Raw genomic sequence first — 23,186 nt, forward strand, 5'->3', positions numbered from 1 at the left:
AACAGCAGCAGCTAGGGAAAAGTGACAGTGCACCATCTCTTCGTTAACTTGCATTTGCATCAACAGCTATGCAGAACGGAGTCACTGGTACTTTTCCTTTAGGTGTGATGTCTGCAGCTGTCGGTAAACTGTCCTACTGGGAATGCTACTGGGTCAGTCAGTGGGGCATACCCTCAGGCATGAAGAGCTAACAGATAACACATCTGAAAGAACTGGGCAATTAATAGAATTCACACCAACAGTAAAGACTAACATATTGTGCTTTCAAAGTTAATTACTAATAGTTGGGTCCCTATTTAAAGAAAATATAACAGAAATATGTCAAGTTCAACGAGCTCTTTTTCCAACATGGCTTTTGAACCTAGGCATTCCCTAAAGTTCAATCCTCACCTCCATGGATTCAGCCCTCACCCCTAGGAAGAGAGTAAGATGACTCCCTGGAAGCTGTGCAGGTCCCTCAAATATTAAAGGCCTTAAATGAAATGCATTATCTTTCTTAGAGAATCTCCCACTATTAGGAGCTTCTTTTCCCCCTCCTTATGACTAAGGATATTTCTACCTCAGTAGCATTTTTCAAATCTCTCAAGGAGACTTGTACTAAATCAACCCTTCATGACCATAGTTCATGCAAGTAACATGAATGATACATTTTTGCATACTGTGCAACCTCCATGTGTTATTTTCATTAGTACACTATACCAAGATTTTTCACATTTTGATGACTTCGATGCCAATTTCCCCCCCTGTTCTTAATTCTCTATCTTGGTACTCGTTGACAAGGAAGTTCAGTGTCTAGCAGCAGACTCTCATCAATCTACCCTCCAGTTTCTAAAGCAGCCCCTCTCCTGGCAGGACTCCTCTGCTCTGCAAACTAGCTTCTCCACTGCAGGAAGAATCACTTCCCACCCAGCAGACAGTCACGAGGACGGCCAGCTCCAGCACGGGAGGTTTTCAGGTCTGTGGTTCTGTGATGGAGAGGAGTATGTGGCTGCCCTGCAGCACTGTGCATTCCATCTGATCAACCACCACGCTTGGGTTTTTGAATCTCCCCCCCATGCAGATGCCAAAGGGCAGGCATGAGAAGCATTAGCTGATGGGTTGTACATCACTTGTTTAGATGAGAAGGATCCAATTGACTGGATCCCTGTGGGGCTTAGGTAGTGCATACCTACCTCCTCCAACCACCTGGCTTCACAGGGGCTGGAGCTGCGGGAATTGGGCTCACAGTTAGGTACACAGCCCTCTGATGGTCAGTAGCTGGGCACAGATTGGCTACAAGGAACTTCACTGTTCTCAGGTTTGGCCACTAAACGCCTCAGCACAAGCACTCAGTTTCAATGATTTATTTTCAGATTATCTGGATACTATATCCTTGATCATAGCTTATACCTTTATTATACAAATATAATAAGTGAGGGTGAATGAGGCTGAAATTCACTTCGGGAAGCATACAAGGCATGCACGGTATATGCAGGGGTGTGCTAGGCCAATTTTCTTTTTTTTTTTTTTTACAGGGGAGAATGCAAATGCGGTCCCCCACTACCACAAATTATGCAGTGGAGTTTCCCACATTTGGGGAAATCGCAGTGGTCAGCACATCCAGAGTTTAACCGATAAGCTTTGCCCTGGGAAAACCACTTTTCTGATCATGGTTTCTACCCTGCCAGCTAAGTATTGCTAGGCTACTTTATAAATATTTTAACTAATTTCCTCATCCTCTCCCCTTATACATGTGCGTATGTTATTTAGGAGAGTGTGCTACTCACAAAAAGCAGGGGGCTTTCTTTGCACTATTCCAGTAAATCTCCTTGCCTCCAATCTCTATTTCTTATTCTAATTTCTCCTTGCCTCTAATCTTAAAAATCAAGATGCTCACTATTTCCTTTATTAAAACAAAAAAACAAGCTGATTCCACATTGCACAGGGATTGCAATTCAAGTTCCTTCACCCAACATCTAAAGGCCTCTTGAATGTGGTCTCTGCTTAACTTTTCAGGATCATGTCTAAAACTCATGTCTCTCAGTACTTACCATCATGGAATACAAGTAGGTTATACTCACTGTAATAACTTTACTCAAGGAGACCTGATATGGGTTAAGCATTGGGCTGCTAGCAGCAAGGTCAATGGTTCAAACCCACCAGCTGCTCTATGGAAGAAATATGATACTATCTGTTCTCATAAAGATGTTCAGTCTTGGAAACCCTAAGAAGCTGTTCTACTCTTTTCTATAGCATCATGAGCGGGAGTCCACTTGATGACCGCGGGTTACTCCTTCTAAATGGAATGCTCTTAGCTATTTACAGCCTTCCCTGTCTACCAGCGCAGTCCATGGTCCTACAAGCAGTTATTCTAGATTCTTCCCAATTAACACTATTTACCGTTTGTACTTTCCCAGCACACGTTTCGCAATTCCATTGTGGCATTTTTCCCAGGATGCATTTTATAGGAAGAAATGTAAAGTGCATTTTACAGGAAAAAATGCATCTTATAGGAAAAACAAAAGCAAAGAAACACGAGTAACACAGAAGAGTGCTCATCATGTCAGCAGTTCATGGCACGAAGGAGCAGTAGAGGGCAGAATTACACTATGACTGCGGAGCTTTGGGCTGTGGCAACAGGGAGCAGAAAGAACAAAAGCAGTGTCCTACTCTCGTAACATATGGTCAAGAGAAGCCTGAAGACTCTTCCCTGGAGTGTTGTACCGGAAAAGCAAGAGTCCTTGAGCTAGCTGGGCTTCAGCCAAGAAAATGAGTGGGCAAGCACAGCCGAGAGACGAAGGATGGATAGAAGGGTGCTGCTAGGGACAGGGCACGCCAGAAGGCATATTACAAAGAGAAGTGATGAAGAGTACAGAGAAGTCTCAATGAGAGAAGGTTTCAGAAGCTTACGGACCACTGACACAGATGATAGTCAGACACAAGGACACTCAAGAACAAGTATGGCGTGGCTCTCTTTCACTGCCACATATATGACAATTTTGTACTAAAATAAGCTAACCAAGAAGATGGGGCACTTCTGGGACCATACTGACGTTAGTATGCTCCAGTCATTGTTTAAATAGCTAAGAATCACACCATTTACTTGCCATGGAAATAACTTTTTTCTCCCTTCTACCGGCCTACTGGGTTATGCATTGGGCTGCTAATTGCAAGAGCAGCCACTCACAGCTACCAGCTACTCAGAGAAAGGTGAGACTTTCTACTCCTGTAACAAACCTACAGGGATAGTTCTACCCTGTCCTTAGGGCCAGAATCAACTTGATGGCAGTGAGCTTGGTTTGGTTTTTGAGTTCACAAGAGTACTTGATAATGTCAATATGATATACTCTTGGATCAATTAAAAAAAGGCATCGTTCATCTTCATTTGTCTTTTAATTCAACTTAAGATAAATCAGCGTATCGGTAGGGCTGTTCATAACAGCAAAACCTGTAAGAAAAGGCTGGTGGAACTCTTGAGTCAGAATCATGGCCTACCTACTTCCTTTCTTATTCAGTGGAAATATGGAAGCATCTTGTGTTATCTCCAAGTAAACTCATAAACCTAATGTTCATTATTTTGTTTTTTGGCCAAGGAGTGTCTACAATGTTGAAAACATTGTGAGAACAGAGTGATGGGTAAGACTGGCTAAGGGTTGTAACACTACAAAATACCATTAAAATGAATAAACAACAATACAAAAGTTACTTATAACAGGTGAATATTTTGACATGGAAATCTTTCTTTCTTCTCATTTCCCATGAACGAGTAACTAATAACAAACATTCCTCGGAATAAATGTGGATAATACTAAAGAGCCTTAGAAGAACATGTTAGACATTCTATTCAACAAACTATGTGAAAGACAGGCTGCTTTTGGAATCCAAACATTTAGGGTAAGGGGCATGATTCTCAAGTTAATTTAAAATGTTACTACTCGTGGGTCATGCTTTCATCACAGAAGAATCTTTCAGATGGCACTGGCTAGTAATACTTGAGTTTGATACACGGACACTTTGAAGGTAAACCTTCTCTGTTCTTCAACCAGGGAGCCCTGGTGGGTATAGGGGTATAGTGGTTGCTCATTGGGCTGTCAACCATAAGGTCAGCAGTTCAAAACCACCAGGAGCCAAAGGAGAAAGACGGGGCGTTCTACTCCCATAAACAGTTACAGTCTCAGAAACTCTCTGGGGCAGTTCTACCCTGTCCTACAGGGCCGCTATGAGTTGGCATCGACTACGTAGCAGTGAGTTTGCTTTTTGGTTTATTCTTAAAACATAGCAAGTCTTGCTGAGATAGCACCGTTTCCATTTTAGTTTTTCTTAAATCTGTTCTTGTACTTCATTTTACTATACTTAAGCATGCTCTTGGAGAGATAAGCAGGAACATACACTTGTGATATGGCTTCTCCCACAGCCCTCAGGAGGTCTCCCCTATACTTTTAAAACAGAAGTCAAGTCAGAATGGAGGTAACACAGTACTGGAGTTTCCAATTTACTTTATTAAACATTGTTTTCATGATGCCTCTTAGTCCAAATTGAGACTATCATAGGAATTTGGATCTCATGAATTAGAATGGGCCTGGTGGTGTAGTGGTTACGCATTGGGCAGCAATCCACAAGGTTGGCAGTTCGGAACCATCAGCAGCTCCGAGGGAGAAACACTGGGCTTTCTATGCTCATACACAGTTACAGTCTGGGAAACCCACAGGGGGGGGTCACTGTGAGTCAGCACTGACCCGATGGCAGCGAGAGAGACTTAGAATGGTTATGCTATCAAACCTAAAGCAAAACAAAATGAAACAAAATCAAGTTCCTCACACTGGGGACCCCATGTGGATCAGAATAGAACTGCGCGGCATGGAGCCATCCAAGAATGTTCTAGGTGGGCCTGAACTGCTAACCTTTCGGTTAACAATCAAGTGCATTAACTGTTTGCACCTCCCAGGGAGTGCAGAAACGTGCCAAGAAATACCTTATTATCCTGGTAAGAAAAAGGCTCACATAACATGTACTTAACACACATTTAAAGGGTTTCAAAGAGTCTATGGGAAAAATGGCATTAAAAGAATTATTTTTTTCCATCAGTTTTTTAAAGCCTTCCCAGATTTAGAAAAATAAGCCCACAACCAATAATGCCTTTAGATTTTTCCCTCCTTGCCATCCAGTGGTTTCCCACTCAGTGACCCCCATAGGGCCGCGTAGATGAGTTTCCAAGACCTCTTTATGGGAGCAGAATGCCTCACCTTTCTCCTGTGGAGCGGAAGGTAAGTTCAAACTGCTGACCTTTTGGTTAGCAGCCCAAGGTGTTGGTCATTGCGCTACCAGGACTTTAGATTGGGATCTTGAAAAAAAAAGTACAGTACTTTCTGTAAAAAGAGCCCCACACTAAAACACGCGCAAACAAATATTCCAAATAAAGCCAAAACAAACAGCGGCAACAAAAAGTTGCCAGCGTGGCTTCAAGGAGTCCCAGGCAATTAGTTGAGAGTTGACACAGTGCAGTCAATTTCTTGCTTAATTGTTTAATTTAATTAAAGCAGGGTCAACTGGTGCTTTTGCTGTTGCCCAACTGAACCAGAGGAAGGCCCTTTACCTACATAAATATTTGCTATCAAACGTAGCATTTCCTTTTGCAAGATGCTGATCAGTGAAAAGACACGCGGACCCTTTAAAATTCCGATTTATAGAGACAGCTAGGTGGTCACCCATTTGTGGAGGTTGCACTTCGGCTAGAACAACATTCCTGCTCTGAGGTAATGAAGGCTTTGACCTCATGTGGAACACATACATCTTCTTCGGAAACCACCAGCCGACCGGCCCCTCTACTCAAGGGAGGTCAAGACATCAGGGCATTTGAAATGCTTTAACTCAGCCCGTCTTTCTTGAAGCTACTCAAGATCAACCTTGTAAACAAATTCACTAATAGAAAAAACTCAAACCCCACAACAATATAAAAACTAAACCCGAGCTCAGTGCTGTGGAGTCAGTCTGTCCCACAGCGACCCTGCAGGACAGAGGAGAACAGCCCCTGTAGTTTCCCAGGCTATACATCTTTATGGGGCAGAACGGCTCAACTTTCTCTCTCAAAACCATACCAACTACTTAAACACACACACACACACACACACACACACACACACACACACACACACACACCCCTCATTCTCGTTTTTAAAGAATTGTGTTAAAGACACACTTCCAAGTTATGAAAGTTTTTCCCATATACTACAAAGAGAGGAGTAATATCGAGGGAATACTTTTCTTTGGCCAACACTTGATACCAGGAATAATTAAGCTATTTAAAGTCTTAAAATGCAGAGTCTTGACAAATCGTTATCTGTGAGATGGTCCATTAACTAAATGCTGTGATTCCCCCATCATTATTTTAAGTAGGCTATTTTACTGCATGTCTCCTGTGTGAGGAGGATTTAGAATGGAAATAGAAGATTGGAGAATGTCACTCCATAACAATATCACAATAAAGACTACAATTAGATGTTGAATCCTTATTTATGTCTATTTTCCCTAATCTGCTTAAATTGCAAGGTTGGCTATAGTTGTCCACTTACTGAAATCACTCCAATTGCAATTTCAGGAAGTGCAGATGGTACTTACTAAAAGACTTCTTTCTATTCTCTGCCCCCATTTTTCTGGTCTCCTATGCTGCCACGAGGGCATCTATATGTATTTACATTTTATGATAATGGATGTTGCACTTGACCGATGGATCATCCAAGACAAAATTAAATAGCATCACAGACACAGGCTCCTTTTATTGCGCTCGCACAGCTGCATTCCCCAGGCATATCCATCCCTGTTTTTCCAACGGGCAGTGTGTGGCCGCTGTGAGTGGAGTAAGTCTATCAGTCCTATTTCTTCCCTAACGGCCTGTGCTCACTTAGGATCTCGGTATCTGCGGCTCATTTTGGTCATTCTCACAGGATTTCAAACGTTTCCATCATGCAATTAGGGGCTTAGCCAATTACAGCACAGTGTCAGTGCGTAACCTTTCCATCCATTGGGACACCCAAAGCATCGTGGGACTCACTTGATCGCGACATTGGGTTTCTTGCACGATGTCCTCTGACCTGCGGCATGGCGTCGCAGAAGCACAGTGAGCGGAGAGCCCAGCTTGACAGAGTTAAGTTCGAAGGCCAGCACAAGTGGTTTGACTGGTTTGTTGGTTTGTTTTCCGACCAACGACGGTTAATTAGTTCATCTTTTTTTTTTTTTTTTTAATTAGTTCATCTTAATGACAGATCAGCTTTGGTTTTTTAATATGAAAAATTGAGAATCACACAGAAACCAAATTCAGGTCTGATTGTCTCAAATTGTTCGTATTTTCTAAGTAGCCATAGCATTTGTCTATAGAAGAGGGAGACCGGGTCTTCTGAAGAAAACTGGGGTTTTGAAAGGCAGACTGGGCAGGCGAGGGGCGCGGTATGGATCAGAATCTGGTATGCTATGTACAACTTACCTTCGAAAGTCAAATAGAACTTCCCTCTGTCAAACCAAACGAGGGAAGGCTGTTCATTCTCTGCATGGCCAGGAGTTGAAGCGGGAGGGGAAGGTTCAGGAGAGGGAGAGAGAAGGACACAGTGTGAGTCTCAGAGCAGCTCATTAATCTCACTATAGGGTCGCGTGGAGGCACGGCATGCCACTAACGTGCAGGGGGGGACGGAAAGAAAAGCGGAGGGCTAGCGATCTATGTTTGGTTCTAGTTAGGGGGAACAGACAGAAAAGCGAAGCTATGGAGGCTCAAGGGGATGGGAGCGTGTTGCTGGCGGCTGGATACTGGGTGCTTGAGCGCCTGGAGCAGACTTCCTGGCCATGCAGGGTGTCAGCATATTTTAACTGCACTAGTTCGGGCAAACTTGCATTCAGCAATTGCCGTCTCCCTTTCACCTTCACCGTCATCCCCTTCTACGTTTTCACAAGAAAGATAAACTCGGAATTATGGGTTTTAGACAATATTAGCTTCAGCTTTAAACAACATCCACATTGCATGACAATGGAAAGTTCCCGGAAGATGCCACACATCTTCCAACCCGCCCTTGGAATCACCTTAGGTACCCAGCTTCAAATACCCTTCACCTCCATACCGAAAGAAAACGAGGTTGCTAACGCTGTGCTGTCATGATTACGATGCTTAATATCTATGAAAGACCAGTCACTGCACATGAGATGGCTGAGCAGTTCCATTATTTCTTCCTTTGACAATCCACAAAGCAAGAGCAGCTCATCGTTTGTGGAACCCTCTCCCTGAGAAACTGTCATGCAACCTGCTGCTTGGTGATGTGTTCACTTCAAAAGTTTTGGTGGCATGAGCTCCCCACGGATGGAACGCATCTGAGAGGCACTGGACGGACACTCATGGGGGGCGGGCATGTCCATGAAGCTCGGAGCATTCAGATGGTGGAATGGCTTGGAGTTTTAGAAGTCTAACGATCTAGAGATCTAGAGATCACTTGGCTGGCACCATACCTGCAGGCGTTTCACAGCGCCTTTCAAACGAGGGCAGTGTGTCATAAAAAACATCATCTTCTGACACTACGAACCAAAGAAACATAAAGGAATGGAAAACAAAAACACAAACACAAATCCCAAATGAAATCAAGCAGCACTCTTGACTGATTGAAACACCAGGGATAACTTTGATGGAAAAAGAAAGAAAACTTAAGTCACCGTGGAGATGGTTATTTTTGATCGTCTTATTTCATGACAATTCTAGGAGAAGAAATCCGGAAAAAAAATTTTTGGGGGGTCAGGTTTGAGCATCTGTGAATTTGGCTGATGTCAGCCCCATAGTGAAAGTCAAGCTCCATCTTCTCGGGCTTGCTCAAGGTGCTATTGTTAATCATTGACTTGTGCAAGTGTGTTTCGCCCCCTCACAATTCTCAAGTGGCCAGATAAATATCCATCAACAAGATCCTCCTGACAGCCCTGCCAGCTCAACAGGATCCCCCAGCATGCATCTTTCCCCCATGAGGAAGAAGCAGCTATTAGCATGACCATAAAAAGCTACAGTATAAATCTGAGGTCCCTGCATGAAAACCATCCCCTTTCAGCCTCAACCAGTCTCCAAATTCAATTTACCTTCAGTAGTTATGGAGTGCTAATTTTGAACAGCATTGTTTGTATTCTCCTCTTTAGCTGTGGACTCCAGCTGTGGCCAAGTGTCTTTGTAAATTGGTCACAACATCCGGACTTGATGCTCTGGACCGCAACTGTTCCAGAGCCTCGCAGTCTCCCTCCTTTCTCACACCCACAGCCCACTGGAAGTTTTCCATGATGCAATTTTTAAAAAGTGCCAAATGCCACAGGGCCTATGAGTATTATTTTAAGTTAAATGGAAAATCAAATCAAATCCAGATAAAGACCTGTAAGGGAGAATCCTCCCCACAATATAGAGATGTAAGATATGAAAATGAATGAGGATAGTAAAGTCAGTCCATCAATAGTAATGTTGCTGGGAATAAATTCAATTATTTTTCCTTCTAGAATTGGCGAGTAAGGCAATGAACCTGTTCACTTGTCAATTCTTAAAGTCCTAGGACATCATTTGTCCATTCTAATTTTTATTTTACATGTGGCTTCCTTGATAGCTAGAACAGATTAATGCAATTTCTTTGTATCCGCAGGAGAGGAATAGGGCAAACAACAGGCAGGGAAAGACACAGAACACTGTCTTCAGAACACAGGAAGCAAAGCAGTTCCATTGGCAGGAACTGGATAGAAAAGTGCTTACTTCAGACTCACTAGTGTAAATGACAGAGCGTCTTCCTTCCTTTGAATAACTGATGTCCTAAATTTAATCTCTGTACCATGAGGATCCTCAAACAGAGCCACCAGCTCTTTGAGCTGAACAGACCTCCTAGGGGCGGAGCAGTGAGCATGCCCAAGATTTTCTTTATGGTGGCTACAGACTTTGAGAGTTTAGGAAAAAAGGTCTAAGGCAAATGAGAGAACTTTAAAAAAATGAATCCCAGAATAACTCTGAACTTAGTTTAAATGCAGAGGGGAAAGTTTCCTTAAAGACTAACCATAGAAATTGCTCCAATCTAATCTAGGATGAAGAAGCTAATGCTGGACAAAAGCATCTGTCCCCCCCAAAAAAGACGAGTTAAATCAAAGGTGAGAATTTGGTGGGGAGATTACAAAAAATCGCTTCTAAAAATCCATCGTTATTTTTATATAGAATAATTGGCAATGAATTCAGGCCTTATTGAGAAGTTTTGTTGAATTCAGAAAGCTTGGACAAAGACTTAAAGTACATCTTTTGTTTTAAGTTTTAGATGCTGTAGCCATTATCCCCACCCCCTCCACACACACACACTGAATGCATTTGCTTCTGTTTAGCTTCCACATACTGCTTCCTTCTGTGACCATGAATGATCATTTCTCAGTCATTATGGATTCCAGGGATGTTAGACGTGCAATTTAAAAGGAAGAATTAACAGTGAAAGAATACACTGAACAGTGAACAAAAATTGTCTTATTACGTGGTTTGTTTTTTTGCAGTGGGGTCTAAATCCCACTATTAAAAAGAAAAATAAACCAGGAAATTAAGTAACCACTTACAAGTACAGAAAATGTCCTGTTTTGAACAGGGAGTTAAATATCTAAGACTGTATCTCTGGTAATAGAGTAATGTCTAACCTTTTCTCTATCTCTAAAATAGTAATATAATTTTTTCCCACAAAGTCAAAGAGCTCCGGCCTCTTGAGCTTTTCAGAGTTTAAGAAGAGTGTATTGTACTTCACGGATTTAAGATGGGCACTTCCTCCCCATAGTGTAACTCCCCCGAAATCGGGGCGGATTTTGTAGTCATTGTCACTGGGACACACTAGCATTTGCTCAGCCGGCCACTTTCCCGCCGTTTCCTTAGTCATGTGTGGCACATGCAGCTTATATTCGAGGGTTTCTCTAATGTAGTGAGATATAATCCCACAGGATATGAGTGTGTCTGCAGATTTTCAAAACACGTATTTTCAGGTGTGACATTGGACCGACAACTTCAGCATCGTCACTCTCACAAAAGATGTTACGCCCAAGGCGGATACAGATATTTTCTTATATGAATTGCCGTGTAAGACAACAGATTAGACTGGTTCATAAACATATGATGCATGAATTCGTTTTCAACTTTCCTTATGTTGTTCCTACCACATCTGCCCCGAATTTGACTCGAAGGCCTGACATGACAGAAGACATGTCCAAAAAGTAATGTGGTGGGAGCAGAATAATGTTGAGCCATCAACTTCAGGGAAATTTGCTGCTGAAATCCTCTCTCTCAAGCAAGCCATTTGGCTACATTCAAGTGATATTCTCCGTGAGCCTGGAGAGCCGTCAGCGCTGAACAGCCAAAGCACATCCTCCCCAGAAAGAGAGAACCAGCAATCCCCAAGAAGCTGCCGGGCAGTCAGTCCTTTGATCTGACAATGTATTTACTTCAGACAGCAGCAGCCGTCAGGGGAAATAAAGACCAGGAGGGTGAGGAATGCGTTGGGGAGATGAAACCAAATGAAAGTAACAGAACCAAACAGATGAAATCAAATTGCCCCTCAGATAAGAAACATGGAGACTACTCTCTCACATGGCTATTCCTTGTGGAAACCCTCTGTGGCTCATCTTGAAGAGTCCTGTTGGGGAAGTGCTGGGCTGCTGAGAGCGAGGTCAGCAGTTCGAGTCTATCAGCCGTTCCATGGGAGAAAGATGAGGCTGTGTGTTCCCATAAAGATTTCCAGTCCCGGAAAACCAACGGGGGCAGTTGTACTCTGTGTTAAAAGGTGGCTAGTCCTGGGGGGTTCATCTGTCCTGGGTTCACAGTATTTCAGTTCCTATCTGTGCTAGTGTACATCCTCCGGTCCAGCCGGATATGTAAGGTAGAATTGGGATCATGGTAGTGGGGGGAGGAAGCATTTAAGAACTAGAGGAAAATTGCATATTTCATCGTTACTACACTACCCCCCAGGACCAGTGGAGAGAGTGGTGATAGTGGGAGGGTGGAGGGAAGGTGAGGGAGAAAGGGGGAACAGATGACAAGGTCTACATATGGCCTCCTCCCTGGGGGATGGACAGCGGAGAAGTGGGTGAGGGAGACGTTGGATAGGGGAAGGTATGATAAAATAATAATTAGCGGGTTCCGGGAACCCAAGAGGCAAGCGAATTTTGGGAATGATGAGGGCAACAAATGTATAGATGTGCTTTACACAATTGATCTATGTATTGTGATGAATTGTATGAGCCCCAATAAATTGATTTATAAAAAAAAAATAATAAAGGCACCTTTCTTTCTTAGGCTAGGCAAAAAAAAAAAAATTTATAAATTATCAAGGGTTCAGGAGGAGGGGGGAGCGGGGAGGGAGGGGGAAAATGAGCTGATACCAAGGGCTCAAGTGGAAAGCGGGTGCTATGAGAATGATGAAGTCAACATATGTACTAATGTGCTGGACACAAATGTACATACAGATTGTGATGAGTTGTATGAGCCCCTATGAAAATGATTATTTAATTAAAACAAAACAAAAGAAAAAAAGGTGGCTAGGAGGTAGAATCGATTCGATGACAGTGGGCTTTCTGGATTGGATGGTTTATCTTGAAAATCGACAGTGAGGGTATGTATGTTAAGAATCAAAGCAGATGCCCAAGAGCTGGGGTTTCTGCAGCAGGGAGTGGGAAGCCCAGTGTACGTAGTTCACCGGGGCCATTGTTCACGTGCTGCGGGTGTCATTTTCTTTGTGAATCTGAGTGGCTGCAAAGCATGTGTCAGATGTTTTAGCTGCGGGCATGTGGCGTTGACCTTCTGAGGGACAGTTTATGCTTCTTCTCTTTGCTCTGTGACCAGTAAGGCAAATCACCCGGAGAACCCATTAGCTTGAGGAATAAACAAATCAGAGAGGGACTGGAGAAGCTACTGTAGCTATTAAGGCACATTAAAGAAGATGAGTTCAAAAATAAGACTGAGGTGTCAAAAAAAAAAAAAAGAGTGAGCAAGCGAAATGGCTCATTGACATGTAAAAATAAGAAGCCTCACTTCCCCAATTAGTGATGCAGATAAGCAACAAACTTGGCTACCTCACTAATGGTAACATCCATCAAGTAAAAACCATATAGAGCTGGTTGCTGGCGAGATTTCCTCCTCATGGATTGGGGGTGTGTGAGATGTCGCTATGAAAATTACAGAGCATGCAACATACTTGAAACTCTCCTTGGGGTTTCAAGGCACACCTTAAAGATGTAGGTGCTTATGGTTTTTTTTTTTCCCTCCAGGAGTTTTAAGCTTCAGCCATGCTATGACCTCCCACGAACAACTCTGTACTGGGCTCTTCTGCAAGCAGCAGCGCGTGTTCGTCTGACTCTGGTCAGTGCTTTCCCGAGCAAAGTGGGATGGGTCAGCTGTCCTTTAATAGGGAAGTTTGTGAGGAGGGTTTCCAAGAGGAAAGGAAAGGAATGTGGAATGGGATTCCATGGGAAAGCCCCACCCCAGTCGAGGGGGACACTATGCCAAAATGGCAAAGGCAGTCAAAGCCTATGGAAGGCGGGTGAGATGGCATCGAGACAGACTATTCTTGGGAAGAGGCAAGTGACTCCAGGCAAAAAGAGGCATTTACATCTGGGGAACCAATCTAGCTAAGTGGCCACTCTTACTCTTCACTTTCCCCACACCACAAAGGGCATTACTGAAGATTCCAGCAATGAACGGCTTCTCTGGGAAAATGGGTCAAAAACCTAAAACTAGTATTATATTTTTAAAATTTGCTCAAGCCTGACAATGCCAATGTTTATCCCATTTGTTAACATAAGGCCAACCGAAAAATGATGACGAAAAGAACAGATTCAAGAAAATAAAGTTCTAAATTCTGTGTGAATTCTGATGTACTCCTCTGCTGGAACTCAACTAACAACACTTCCCATCTCAAAGGAACTACTTTGATTATAGGGAACCAGACCTGAATTCCATGACCCCATCTGGGGCTTTTCTTTCCACTTGTAGGAAGAGCTCTAGATGCAATCCCCTTAGAAAAGGCCTGGGAAACATAAATGCTATTGCTCTTTCACTGCATAATTTGAGGTCCACTTGTGCATTGACTTTGCCTCCTTTGCTGAGAAGGTGCTTTTAAAAGAAGAGTCAGATGATCGTAGCAAAACACACAGCCAAACAATTTTAACCAGAAACACAAGGCCTTTGGGGATTCCAGGTCATATAAAATAGCAGTCAAACCACACGCGAGTGAAAAGAGAGGAGATCATCTTTACCAACTGTGGGAGTGGTGGCTGCACTCAAGGAATTGGTGGACGAGATTGAAGAAGTGCTTTCAGCCCGGGCTAGGGGTGCTATCGGAGGAGGGCTGGAAGAGTGGATGGGAGGGCTAAAAGGTCGGGACTGTAAGGAGAAGAAAAGAGATGAAAAATTAGACATACAAGCAAGCTGCAGTACTTCCATTTCATATTTTTAATGGACCCTACCCCCGGCTATGATCTTTCAGGCTCTTGAAGGAGCACAAGTGAAATTATTTTCACCCTTGACTCAGTATACCTCAAGAGGAGCTGGTGGAATAAAGAGGAGCTGTAATCCATAAACCTGCTAAACTCAGTCATTATGCCCAGGTTTAGAGATGGGGGGGTCTGCGATGTAGTCAGTGGTTCTGTTCTGGGCTGTGGACTCACCACCCTCAGGGAATGAAGCGGATAACATGATGGGAGAATGCACAGACATCTAAAGAGATTCAAATACAAACCATGGAGCTGTGCTGGCTGATTGAAAAATCAGCGGTATCAACAATTTGTGACTCGTGTGTGCAGATACCAAAGAAACCTGCCTTTACCACCAGACCCTTGGGGTGGTGGTGGTAGTGGTGAGAATAGAAGGTTTCCACCACTCCCCCTCCATCCCAGCCTTAACATACAAAAAATGAAACTTCTTGGACAAATTCACTGGTCCACAATTCTCCTACTACCAACAGCTTTTTTATAGACTGGAGTAAAAACTAAGGACTTGTTCTCCAAAATCGGATAAATCGTATGAAAAGATCATCCTCCCTGTGAAAGGACTGAGCATTACTACCATAACCTGCTTCAATTATCTGAGGGTTGACCTGTCCCCGGCCCCTGCAGTGGCTCTCTTTCACACGGGCCATTTGTGTTGGGGTTCTAATGCTCAGCCCTAACTGGGGATGCGGCGAAGTGTCCAGGCACGTTTGGATATGGCTGTCTTCCCCACTCCCTGCTCCTTTCCTGAGTCAGTCCGGCGGAGGGAACCTACCACATCTCCGACTCCGGGTTTTCCTGGAGGTAGCTTTGGGCGAGATGGAGGTCTGGGAGGAGGGGGAGGTGGCGTGCTGCTGCTGCAAGGAGCCAAGGGGGTGGCTGGTCGAGCGGGGGATGATGCACCTGCAAAACAAATGGTGTTACAAATGCCTGGGGACACTTGGGGCCAGCACAGTGCCACTGCTGAGTCCAGCCTTCCCGGGCCCGCCCGCAGCAACATCGGCCCCTCCTCCCGTCAGCGACTACTAACCCAGACATCATACCACCTGGTTTTCTTCTTCTTTTTTAAAGAAAACAACAACAACAACAACAATCACTCAGCTCAATTAGGGGTGATGGCAGAAGCTGAAGCTCATTGCCTTCCTTGTCATAGAGCAACTGAGAGAAAGGTAAATCCTTTTCATTGCTCTTGGTGACAGAACATACATTCTTAAGAATTTTTGGCTGCATAAAAATAAACCCAACCCACTTCCATCCAGCCGATTTTGACTCCTAGCTAGCCACCTTCTAAGAGTCCGTGCCCATTAAATTTAGGATAACATTCTCTTCTTTTTCTAGAATGTTCTTAGGTTCGAGATGACAAGGGTAGTTAGACCTTTTCCACATGAGGTTGTCGATTTTCTAACCCCGAGTAAGAGAACTGTTCTTTTTGTTGTCCTTTAAAAGGTGTGCTCAATTTTACCAATTTGCTCCAGCCTGATAGTAAGCAAAATATAATAAAATAAATTAGATATTGCATGAATTCTTTGAGTCTAGCACCTCGATATGCAAATTGCATTTGGGATTTTTTGTGTGTGTGAAAGGAGGCTGCTTTCTAATCTATCTCGATAGACTTTGCCCGTGACGGTTTTTGAAAGAGCTGTTTGGATTTACCTTTCTGGCTGTCAATGACAAGCATATGAAACAAGAAGACACACAGAGGTTGGCATGCACATGACAGGGTCTCTGAGCACAGGGGCTTGTCTTTAGTCATACATCTGGGATGCCCTGGAAAACCACCTAGCTAAACCCCTTAAGAACATCAAATCAATATTCAAACATGTCTTGTTCGGAAAGGTTCCAACTACTCCTGGGTGTTTATTAGTTTGGTGTGAAATGTGGGTTTGAAATTATTCCATGGAAATTCTTAGACATCCTGGCCCAGGGAAAAGATAGCCTCCTCACTGGAAAACCAACACCTCCCGCCCCACACACACACTGCACACATGTACACATACATACACACCATACACAGTCCCGCTCTCTTGGAGAGTCCAATTTTGGCCTCCATATTTTCGTAGAACTTTGAAGTTGAGCATCAAAAACCATCATCTCAGAATTTACTTCTTAGGAATGACCATGGGGGTAAAAATTATTACTCTTCTTGTTTAAACTCTCACATGTGAGTCTCTGTGTTATTTATTGTAAATGCAATCACATTACTGGGGAATCCTGCTACTTATTAGCATCATCTTGTCTATCCCCCCCCCTCCCCCGCCCCCAAATTCCTGTCTCTGTAACCATCTCCTTGCCACCACTATCACTTCCTTAAATTTCATTTTATTGGGCCAGGACTTGTTTGTGCTAGGTACTTTCCATGAATTTTCTATTTAATCCTCACAATATGTTTCTGAGGTAAGTACTGTTATGATCTCAGTATTTAGAGGACATTAGAGCTTAAAGACATTCAGTAACTTGCCCAAGGCCATACGGCTCAAATGGTCTACTGTACTGCAAAGCCTCAGCTCTTTAATACAACCTCCTGCAACCTTAGTTTAGATGGACTGTGGAGTGCTGCATTTCAAATGAAGCCTATTTCTATTTTTTTTTGCATTGTCTGTTTGCACATTTCTCTCCATATAAATATTCATGGTCTTTGGTTAATCTCCTGAGGGAGGAGACATAGGATATTTTGTATTAGATCCTACTACAAACATTTCTCTTGAAGATAGGTACATCTAGATATACATAATAAATAAGATTTGCATTCAGTATGTTTTTTACAAGGCAGACGTTTCAGCAAAGCAGGCTAAATTTTTGTCAGGAAGTTTCACGGGGCTTCTCTGGGGATCTATTTTAGCTTTAAGGAGCTGAGTTCAAACCCACCAGCCACTTGGCAAAAGAAAGAGGCGCTTTCTGTTTCCATAAGGTAAAGATTCACAGTCTTGGAAAGCACAGGGCATTCTATTCTGCCTTACAGGGTCACTAGGAGTCAGAATGGACATGTTTGTTTTTTCAATATTTAAGTTCGATAGAGTCATGTCTTACTGTTGGCCCAAACATCTGCCCATGACCTCTGAAATAATTAACAGAAGATATCAGCTGTTTAATTCTATCGTACCTGTTCCAAAAGAGAAAAAAAGGAAGCAAACCCTCTTAGATGAATGCTTAGGAACATATTAAGGGGTTGTCATCAAAGCAGTGTGAAATATTGGAAAAGCACTGGGTGAAGAGTCAGCTGATGTGAGATTCGGCCCTGTCTGGTCTTTAACAACTACGGGATCTGAGCAGGACATTTGACCTGTTTGGAAAATTAAACCATCAGCTTTGGTACCCTTGTTTGAGCAAATTAAATGTTTCTGTGGTAGCGCTATGTCGCAAAATTTAAAATGTTATGAAATGTTCATTAACTATAAAATGCTACCCAAATGTTACGCAATAAATGTTAATGATAATGATTGAGTTAGTTAATTGTGCCAACCTGGCCGATAAATACATGTGGGGCTAATTGAAAGGCAGAGGGATAAATGGGTGGTGAGCCTCGCCTTTCTAGTTCTTGGGTCTCTTGCTTTGTGATGGTCGCACCAGGGTGCAACTGCCTTAGCAGTTCCCTGCTTCAGCTTGCAAGATTGACTTCCTACAAGACATCCCCAAGGAGAAGCCACATGGACCTATCCCGATGCAGCCCTGGGTGCTGGAGCAGCCGTGCGGAGACCTCTGCTAGTGCTGAGATGCTTATGTGTTCACTGACTCAGCTTTCCTCCTGCAGTAGGCATCATTGCTTCTGTTTTGTGAGGTGGAGGACTTTGTGGACTGCTGTTGGGTTTATGGGTTAATGTTGGACTTGTGGGCTTAGGCAGCATTGGGCTGGGATGTTTCCGTGATGCACACTTTCTTTACATAAAACTCTTATACATGAGTTGCTGTGGATTTGTTTCTCTAAAGTAACTAGACTAATACAATGATAAGCATGTTGTCTTCAGAAAGAGATACAACTAAGTTTTTTTTTTAAATGGATTTAGTTAATTGTCTTCTTTTATCTCTAGGCGGCTCTTTTCAACTTTTTTAAAAGGAAGTTGATCTAATTGATTTGTTGTGCAGTTACAAAGACACGCAGAGAAGCAGGCAACGCTTCCGCAGAGGCACTGCTGGTGAATCTCAGGCTCAGCAGAGGACAGACGTTCAGGGCCAGAAGGGTCTTTCACAACAGAATGAGGCCGGTGGTTTTGTGTGATCACATAACTGTTTCATATTTTAATAGCCTAGAAAGGCTCATACGTGCACATCTTTATCTTTGCTACTCTATTCTTCCCTCCAGCAGTATTCATTCCCAAGAACAATGCTGAAAACTCAGTTCAACAGAAACCGTTTTAGTTTGACTTAAAAACCCCACAAAACCCCCCCTTCCATATACATTAATGGAAATTTGTGATTTCAAAATGCTGCCACTCGCTGACATGCTTTCAATCCATTTCTGCTCCCACATGCAGCCTCCATCGTTTCTGTGATATCCCTCGAGGACCACATAACCCTGGTTTCAACGTTCGCCTGTTGCCTTCTCTCTGTGTATGTGTGGGGTGGGGGACACGGGGGAAAGGGGCAGTGGACGAGTCTGGGGAGAGATGGTAAAAGGTCGGGCTGTGGAACTCAAGAGACCGGGGCTCTGCTACGCATTAGGTTTTGGCCATGACCAATTTACCTCTTTGAGCCTTAACTACCTTATCAGCAAAATGAGATTCACATAGCATAACGTTGTTAAGAGAATCAAAATATATGCAATTTGAAATATGTAACTAACTAAGCAGCCTTCCCAAACTGTGTTCCTTAGGGCACCATGACCATCGATTTCTGGGACCAAAGATCAAATATATACAAAAAAGGGCTACTTACCATATCTCTTTTTTGGAGTTTAGCATATTAAACACATTTAAACATGGTTATTCACTAAGAGTTGGACATGATGATGCAAAGTTCTAGAATTGTGCTGTCCAGTAAGACAGTCACCAATCACGTTCGGCTATTGAACTCTTGAATTCTGACTCAAGTGACCAAGGAGATAGATTACGGCCTTTGTTTAGTTCCAATCAGCACGGCACACGACAACGGCCTCGGCAGCTAGTGTTGACGCTTTCGGACCGAGAAGCTTTAGAAACACTGTAATTAGAAAACGGTTGCTGTTGCTAGCTGTGGTGGCGTCGACTCTGATTCACAGCCATCCCATGTGGGTCAGGGTAGACCCAGCAGACACCCAGTCCTGTTTTCCAAGTTGCCTTTAGATGGGGCTACTTGGTCAATTCAACCCTCTCTAGCTCAAACAGATTTGTTTGAGTGAATCTGTGTATAACATTTATTAACAGGGTCTTAGTTTCTCAAATTGGAAAACAGTGCACTGGACTTTCTGTCTCTGTAACCACATCACATATCTTTCCTGGACCCAAAACTTGTGCTGTAAACCAATAAAATGCTACGTCTCCTCCAGGCACACAACCCACCTGGGGGCGCTGGCAGCCTCTGCTGAGTATCAGCGTCTGCGATATTTATAACCTTGTTTTGGAAGTAAATTCTTAACTTCTGTCTTTTAGCAGCAGTGAACTGTTTGGATTCCCAGGGCTGTAAGTAATGACGACACTTAGTCAGTGGCCGTCACCTTGCTATGAGTGGAATTTGAAAAATAAGTACGATGGTATTCAACTAAACATCCCTGGAGAAGTACGGGACAAGTGAATTCCCTCAGGATACGTGTGATAATACAAAGTAGGCAGTGAGAGGCATTGCTCATCTTTAAAACATGAGGCCAGTTCTATTGTTTTAATCCTAAATTTACATTTCTGCCACTCTATGTATGTTCCATCAATAAAAGATTAAGCAGCAAATAAACTGGGACTTAATTAGTGAGATAATGGTGCAAAGTTTTATTTATTCATGGCCTTCACTGGCTGAGTTCAATATCCCACTTAGAAATTCAATCCCTTAATACCAGCAATGGACAGCTTTTTCCAGCTCAATTATTAAAAATCAATGGTCTTCACTGGTAACATTTAAAAAGAATTCAAATAAGAAAACAGTAGCTAAACATCAAAACATAAATCTCAAAGACTTCAGAAAGCAAGTCCACACTCCTTACTTCACCCATCTGATCAGTGACTAAATTGTGGAAGGTGATGGCGGAAACACAAGAAAAAAATGAAGTCCACCGCCATTGAAGGTTCTTATTCTGAGATCACAGAGACTCACCCCTGAAGGTAGGTTAGTACTCTTTGAAAAGCCAGCCCACCAACGGTCATAGAAAGCCCTGAAGCATATCCTCTGTGCGGTCTGAAAACAGCTCGCTTTCTTTAAGTAGGGCAGCCAATCAGAGGTCTGAAGGTGTTCTACATCAGGAGCTCTTTTTACAAAAGAGAAGGGAACTGTGTGCATCCCAAAGAACCTAAACAAGCAACAGAGGGGTACATTTGGGTGGTCTGGGCTTCTTGAACCAATGGATAGGAGCACAAGGGAGCACACTCGAAGAGAAGGGTTTTGGTGAGCTTGCTGCTAACGTTGTTAACAGTATAGGTGGGTGGGTGTCCATGGTCAAATAAGCTAAAGCTGTTTTGAACCCAAATTTAAACAATGGTGCCTGGAGAGGATGGTGGTCCAGAACAAGCACTCAGAATCGGACAGACCTAAGTTTGAATCCCTACTTTATCCCCTCTAGCTTGACATCTTTATATCTCAGTTTTGCTTCTAAAACAGGGATGGGGGAAGATAATAGGAGCTACCATGCTGGGTGCTTGAAAGGATGTAAGAATGTGCATGGAGCTGTGAGGATGGTGCCTGGATAAGAAATTATAGCTGTTGTTTTTGTTGACAGAAGAGTGGTCCTGAGAGGACCCCTGTGATAAAAGAAACATGCTAACATTGCTTAAAGTAATGCTTTTCAAACTTAGTACTGAATTGCTTGTTCTCTTTTTGCGTATGTACGCTGGGTTTTGTGTACACTGAAAAGAGGCCGCCATGGTGACTGACTATATAGGGAAATGTCCTTTCTTGTGTCTCCTCCTAGACCTGGCAGCAAACCTGGTTGCTGCTTTCAAAGCGAAAGGAAAACAAATGATCAGGGATGACGGCTAAACTAAACCCACGTGCACAGGAGGGGAGAGGCTGGAGGGTCTGGCAGATCAATTTGGCTGAATGGAATGAAGGCGATAGAAGAGGATGAACTGGCGGGGGAGGGGAGGAGCGGGCACAGGAATATCTTGCTGCCTCTCTGGTATGGATAGCGGGTGTTCCCCTTGCCTCATAATTAGAAAACGTAAAGTGACGTATCACACCTGGAAAACCCCAAATTCAATGTCAAATGGAACCATAGGGAGTCCCAGACGAGAAGTTTCGGATACCTCTTTTCCATCACCATACACAAAAGTTGATATGAGAGTCCGATAAGGGTGCCAAATGGTCAAAAGGAGAGCAGTTTTGTTTCCAGTGAGAGCTTGATTAGTTTGGGGATAAAAGAAGACATTGTCTTTTTGCTTTTCCACTAAATCTTTATTTAAAACACCACTGTCTGCTCAGTCAAAATTATGGAGTGGTCAACATGGCTGCCATACCCCCCCACCCCCCATCACCACCACCCTCACCATCACCATATAAAGGATCAGCAAAGATCCAGGATCCCTGGGAAGGCATCTAACAAGGGAATCAGACCTTTCACACAAAAACCACCCCGAGTGACATCCAGTGGGACATCCAGTGTTCTATCTAGAATTTATTTGAATTCCAAACATGGCTTGCTTTAAAAAATATACATTTGCTAACTGCAAGGTGGGAGGCAGGGTGCTCCTAAAGGCCGAGAGTGCAGGGCAGAAAACATCACAGACTGGGACTATGACTATGAGCATTCGAGGGATTAGGACATGCCACAGGGCCACAGGACACCCAAACCCAAGGACGAATAGCTGAAGCTCTAAAGCCACTGCCAGGCAGGAGAAGGATATTGCTCACACTGCAGCAGCCAAGGCCATTCCCTGTCACACGAAGCACACCAAACAGCAAGACCTACCACTGGTGGTCCCTGTACCACTGCCGGAGCCAGGTCCAGGGGAGGAGACCACAGTCCTGTACGTGGGTGGTGGCGGGGGAGGCGGGGTTGCTCTCTGTCCCAACCCAAAATCTTTAGGAGATGAGATTGTTTCTAAGTAATCATCTTTAATGTAGGTCTGCTCAGCAACTTTCTTCTGGCCATCTTCTAAACTGAGTGGTGCTGGTACATTTCGAGGCGGACCTGGAGGGCCGGGAGGGCCGGGGGGGCTGGGAGAGCCAGGAGAGCCAGGAGGGCTGGGGGGCCCTGGGACGGCCGGGGCACCAGGAGGACCTGGGGTTGGGGGCTCAGTTGAGTTGTCTGATGTTGTTGGTGGGGACACCACCTTTTCCCGTGCAGTCAACTCTGGAGTAACATGTTCCGGGGATGTATCAGAAAAATCAACCCACTTTTCTTCAGTATTAACAGCAACAGACTTGGGGGACAATACTGGGCCAAAAATGCTGTCCAGGTCATTGATCGATGGTAGCGTTTCAACTTTGACCTCTGTGGCTGACTGGTCATTTCCTGTGGTTAAAGCAGTTGATTTTAAACCTTAATTGGCTGTATTAATGTGATGATAGTTACAAACATGAGGCAAAACCTGGCAAACACATAGCCTTGGGAGATGCCGCAATGGATGGATTTTAAGATGCAACATATCTACATTGGATCAGGA

The 23,186-nt window shown here is 43.6% G+C and overlaps 1 protein-coding gene and 1 non-coding gene across 15 annotated transcripts in view; both read right to left on the reverse strand.

Moving 5' to 3' along the window:
- The window catches only part of SGIP1 (SH3GL interacting endocytic adaptor 1), a 265,833-nt gene that overhangs the window by 57,249 nt on the left and 185,398 nt on the right, over positions 1–23,186 (reverse strand). For 6 of the 14 annotated variants that reach the window (XM_045291785.1, XM_045291791.1, XM_045291790.1 and 3 more), the window contains 5 exons: positions 22,490–23,035; positions 15,245–15,372; positions 14,239–14,365; positions 8,464–8,529; positions 7,457–7,516 (listed from right to left, as the gene is read on the reverse strand). In XM_045291785.1, the coding sequence (XP_045147720.1) occupies positions 7,457–7,516; positions 8,464–8,529; positions 14,239–14,365; positions 15,245–15,372; positions 22,490–23,035 (927 nt within the window). The remainder of the gene's footprint in view (positions 1–7,456; positions 7,517–8,463; positions 8,530–14,238; positions 14,366–15,244; positions 15,373–22,489; positions 23,036–23,186) is intronic. The other 8 variants (XM_045291796.1, XM_045291793.1, XM_045291795.1 and 5 more) reach the window with 2 other exon arrangements.
- On the reverse strand, positions 1,514–1,675 carry LOC115870274. Its single transcript, XR_004046640.1, has one exon. It is a non-coding gene; the product is annotated as a U1 spliceosomal RNA (small nuclear RNA).

The sequence above is a fragment of the Echinops telfairi genome, unplaced genomic scaffold, assembly GCF_000313985.2.
Source record: "Echinops telfairi isolate 266 unplaced genomic scaffold, ASM31398v2 ScPeMD7_443;HRSCAF=831, whole genome shotgun sequence".
NCBI lineage: Eukaryota > Metazoa > Chordata > Mammalia > Afrosoricida > Tenrecidae > Echinops > Echinops telfairi.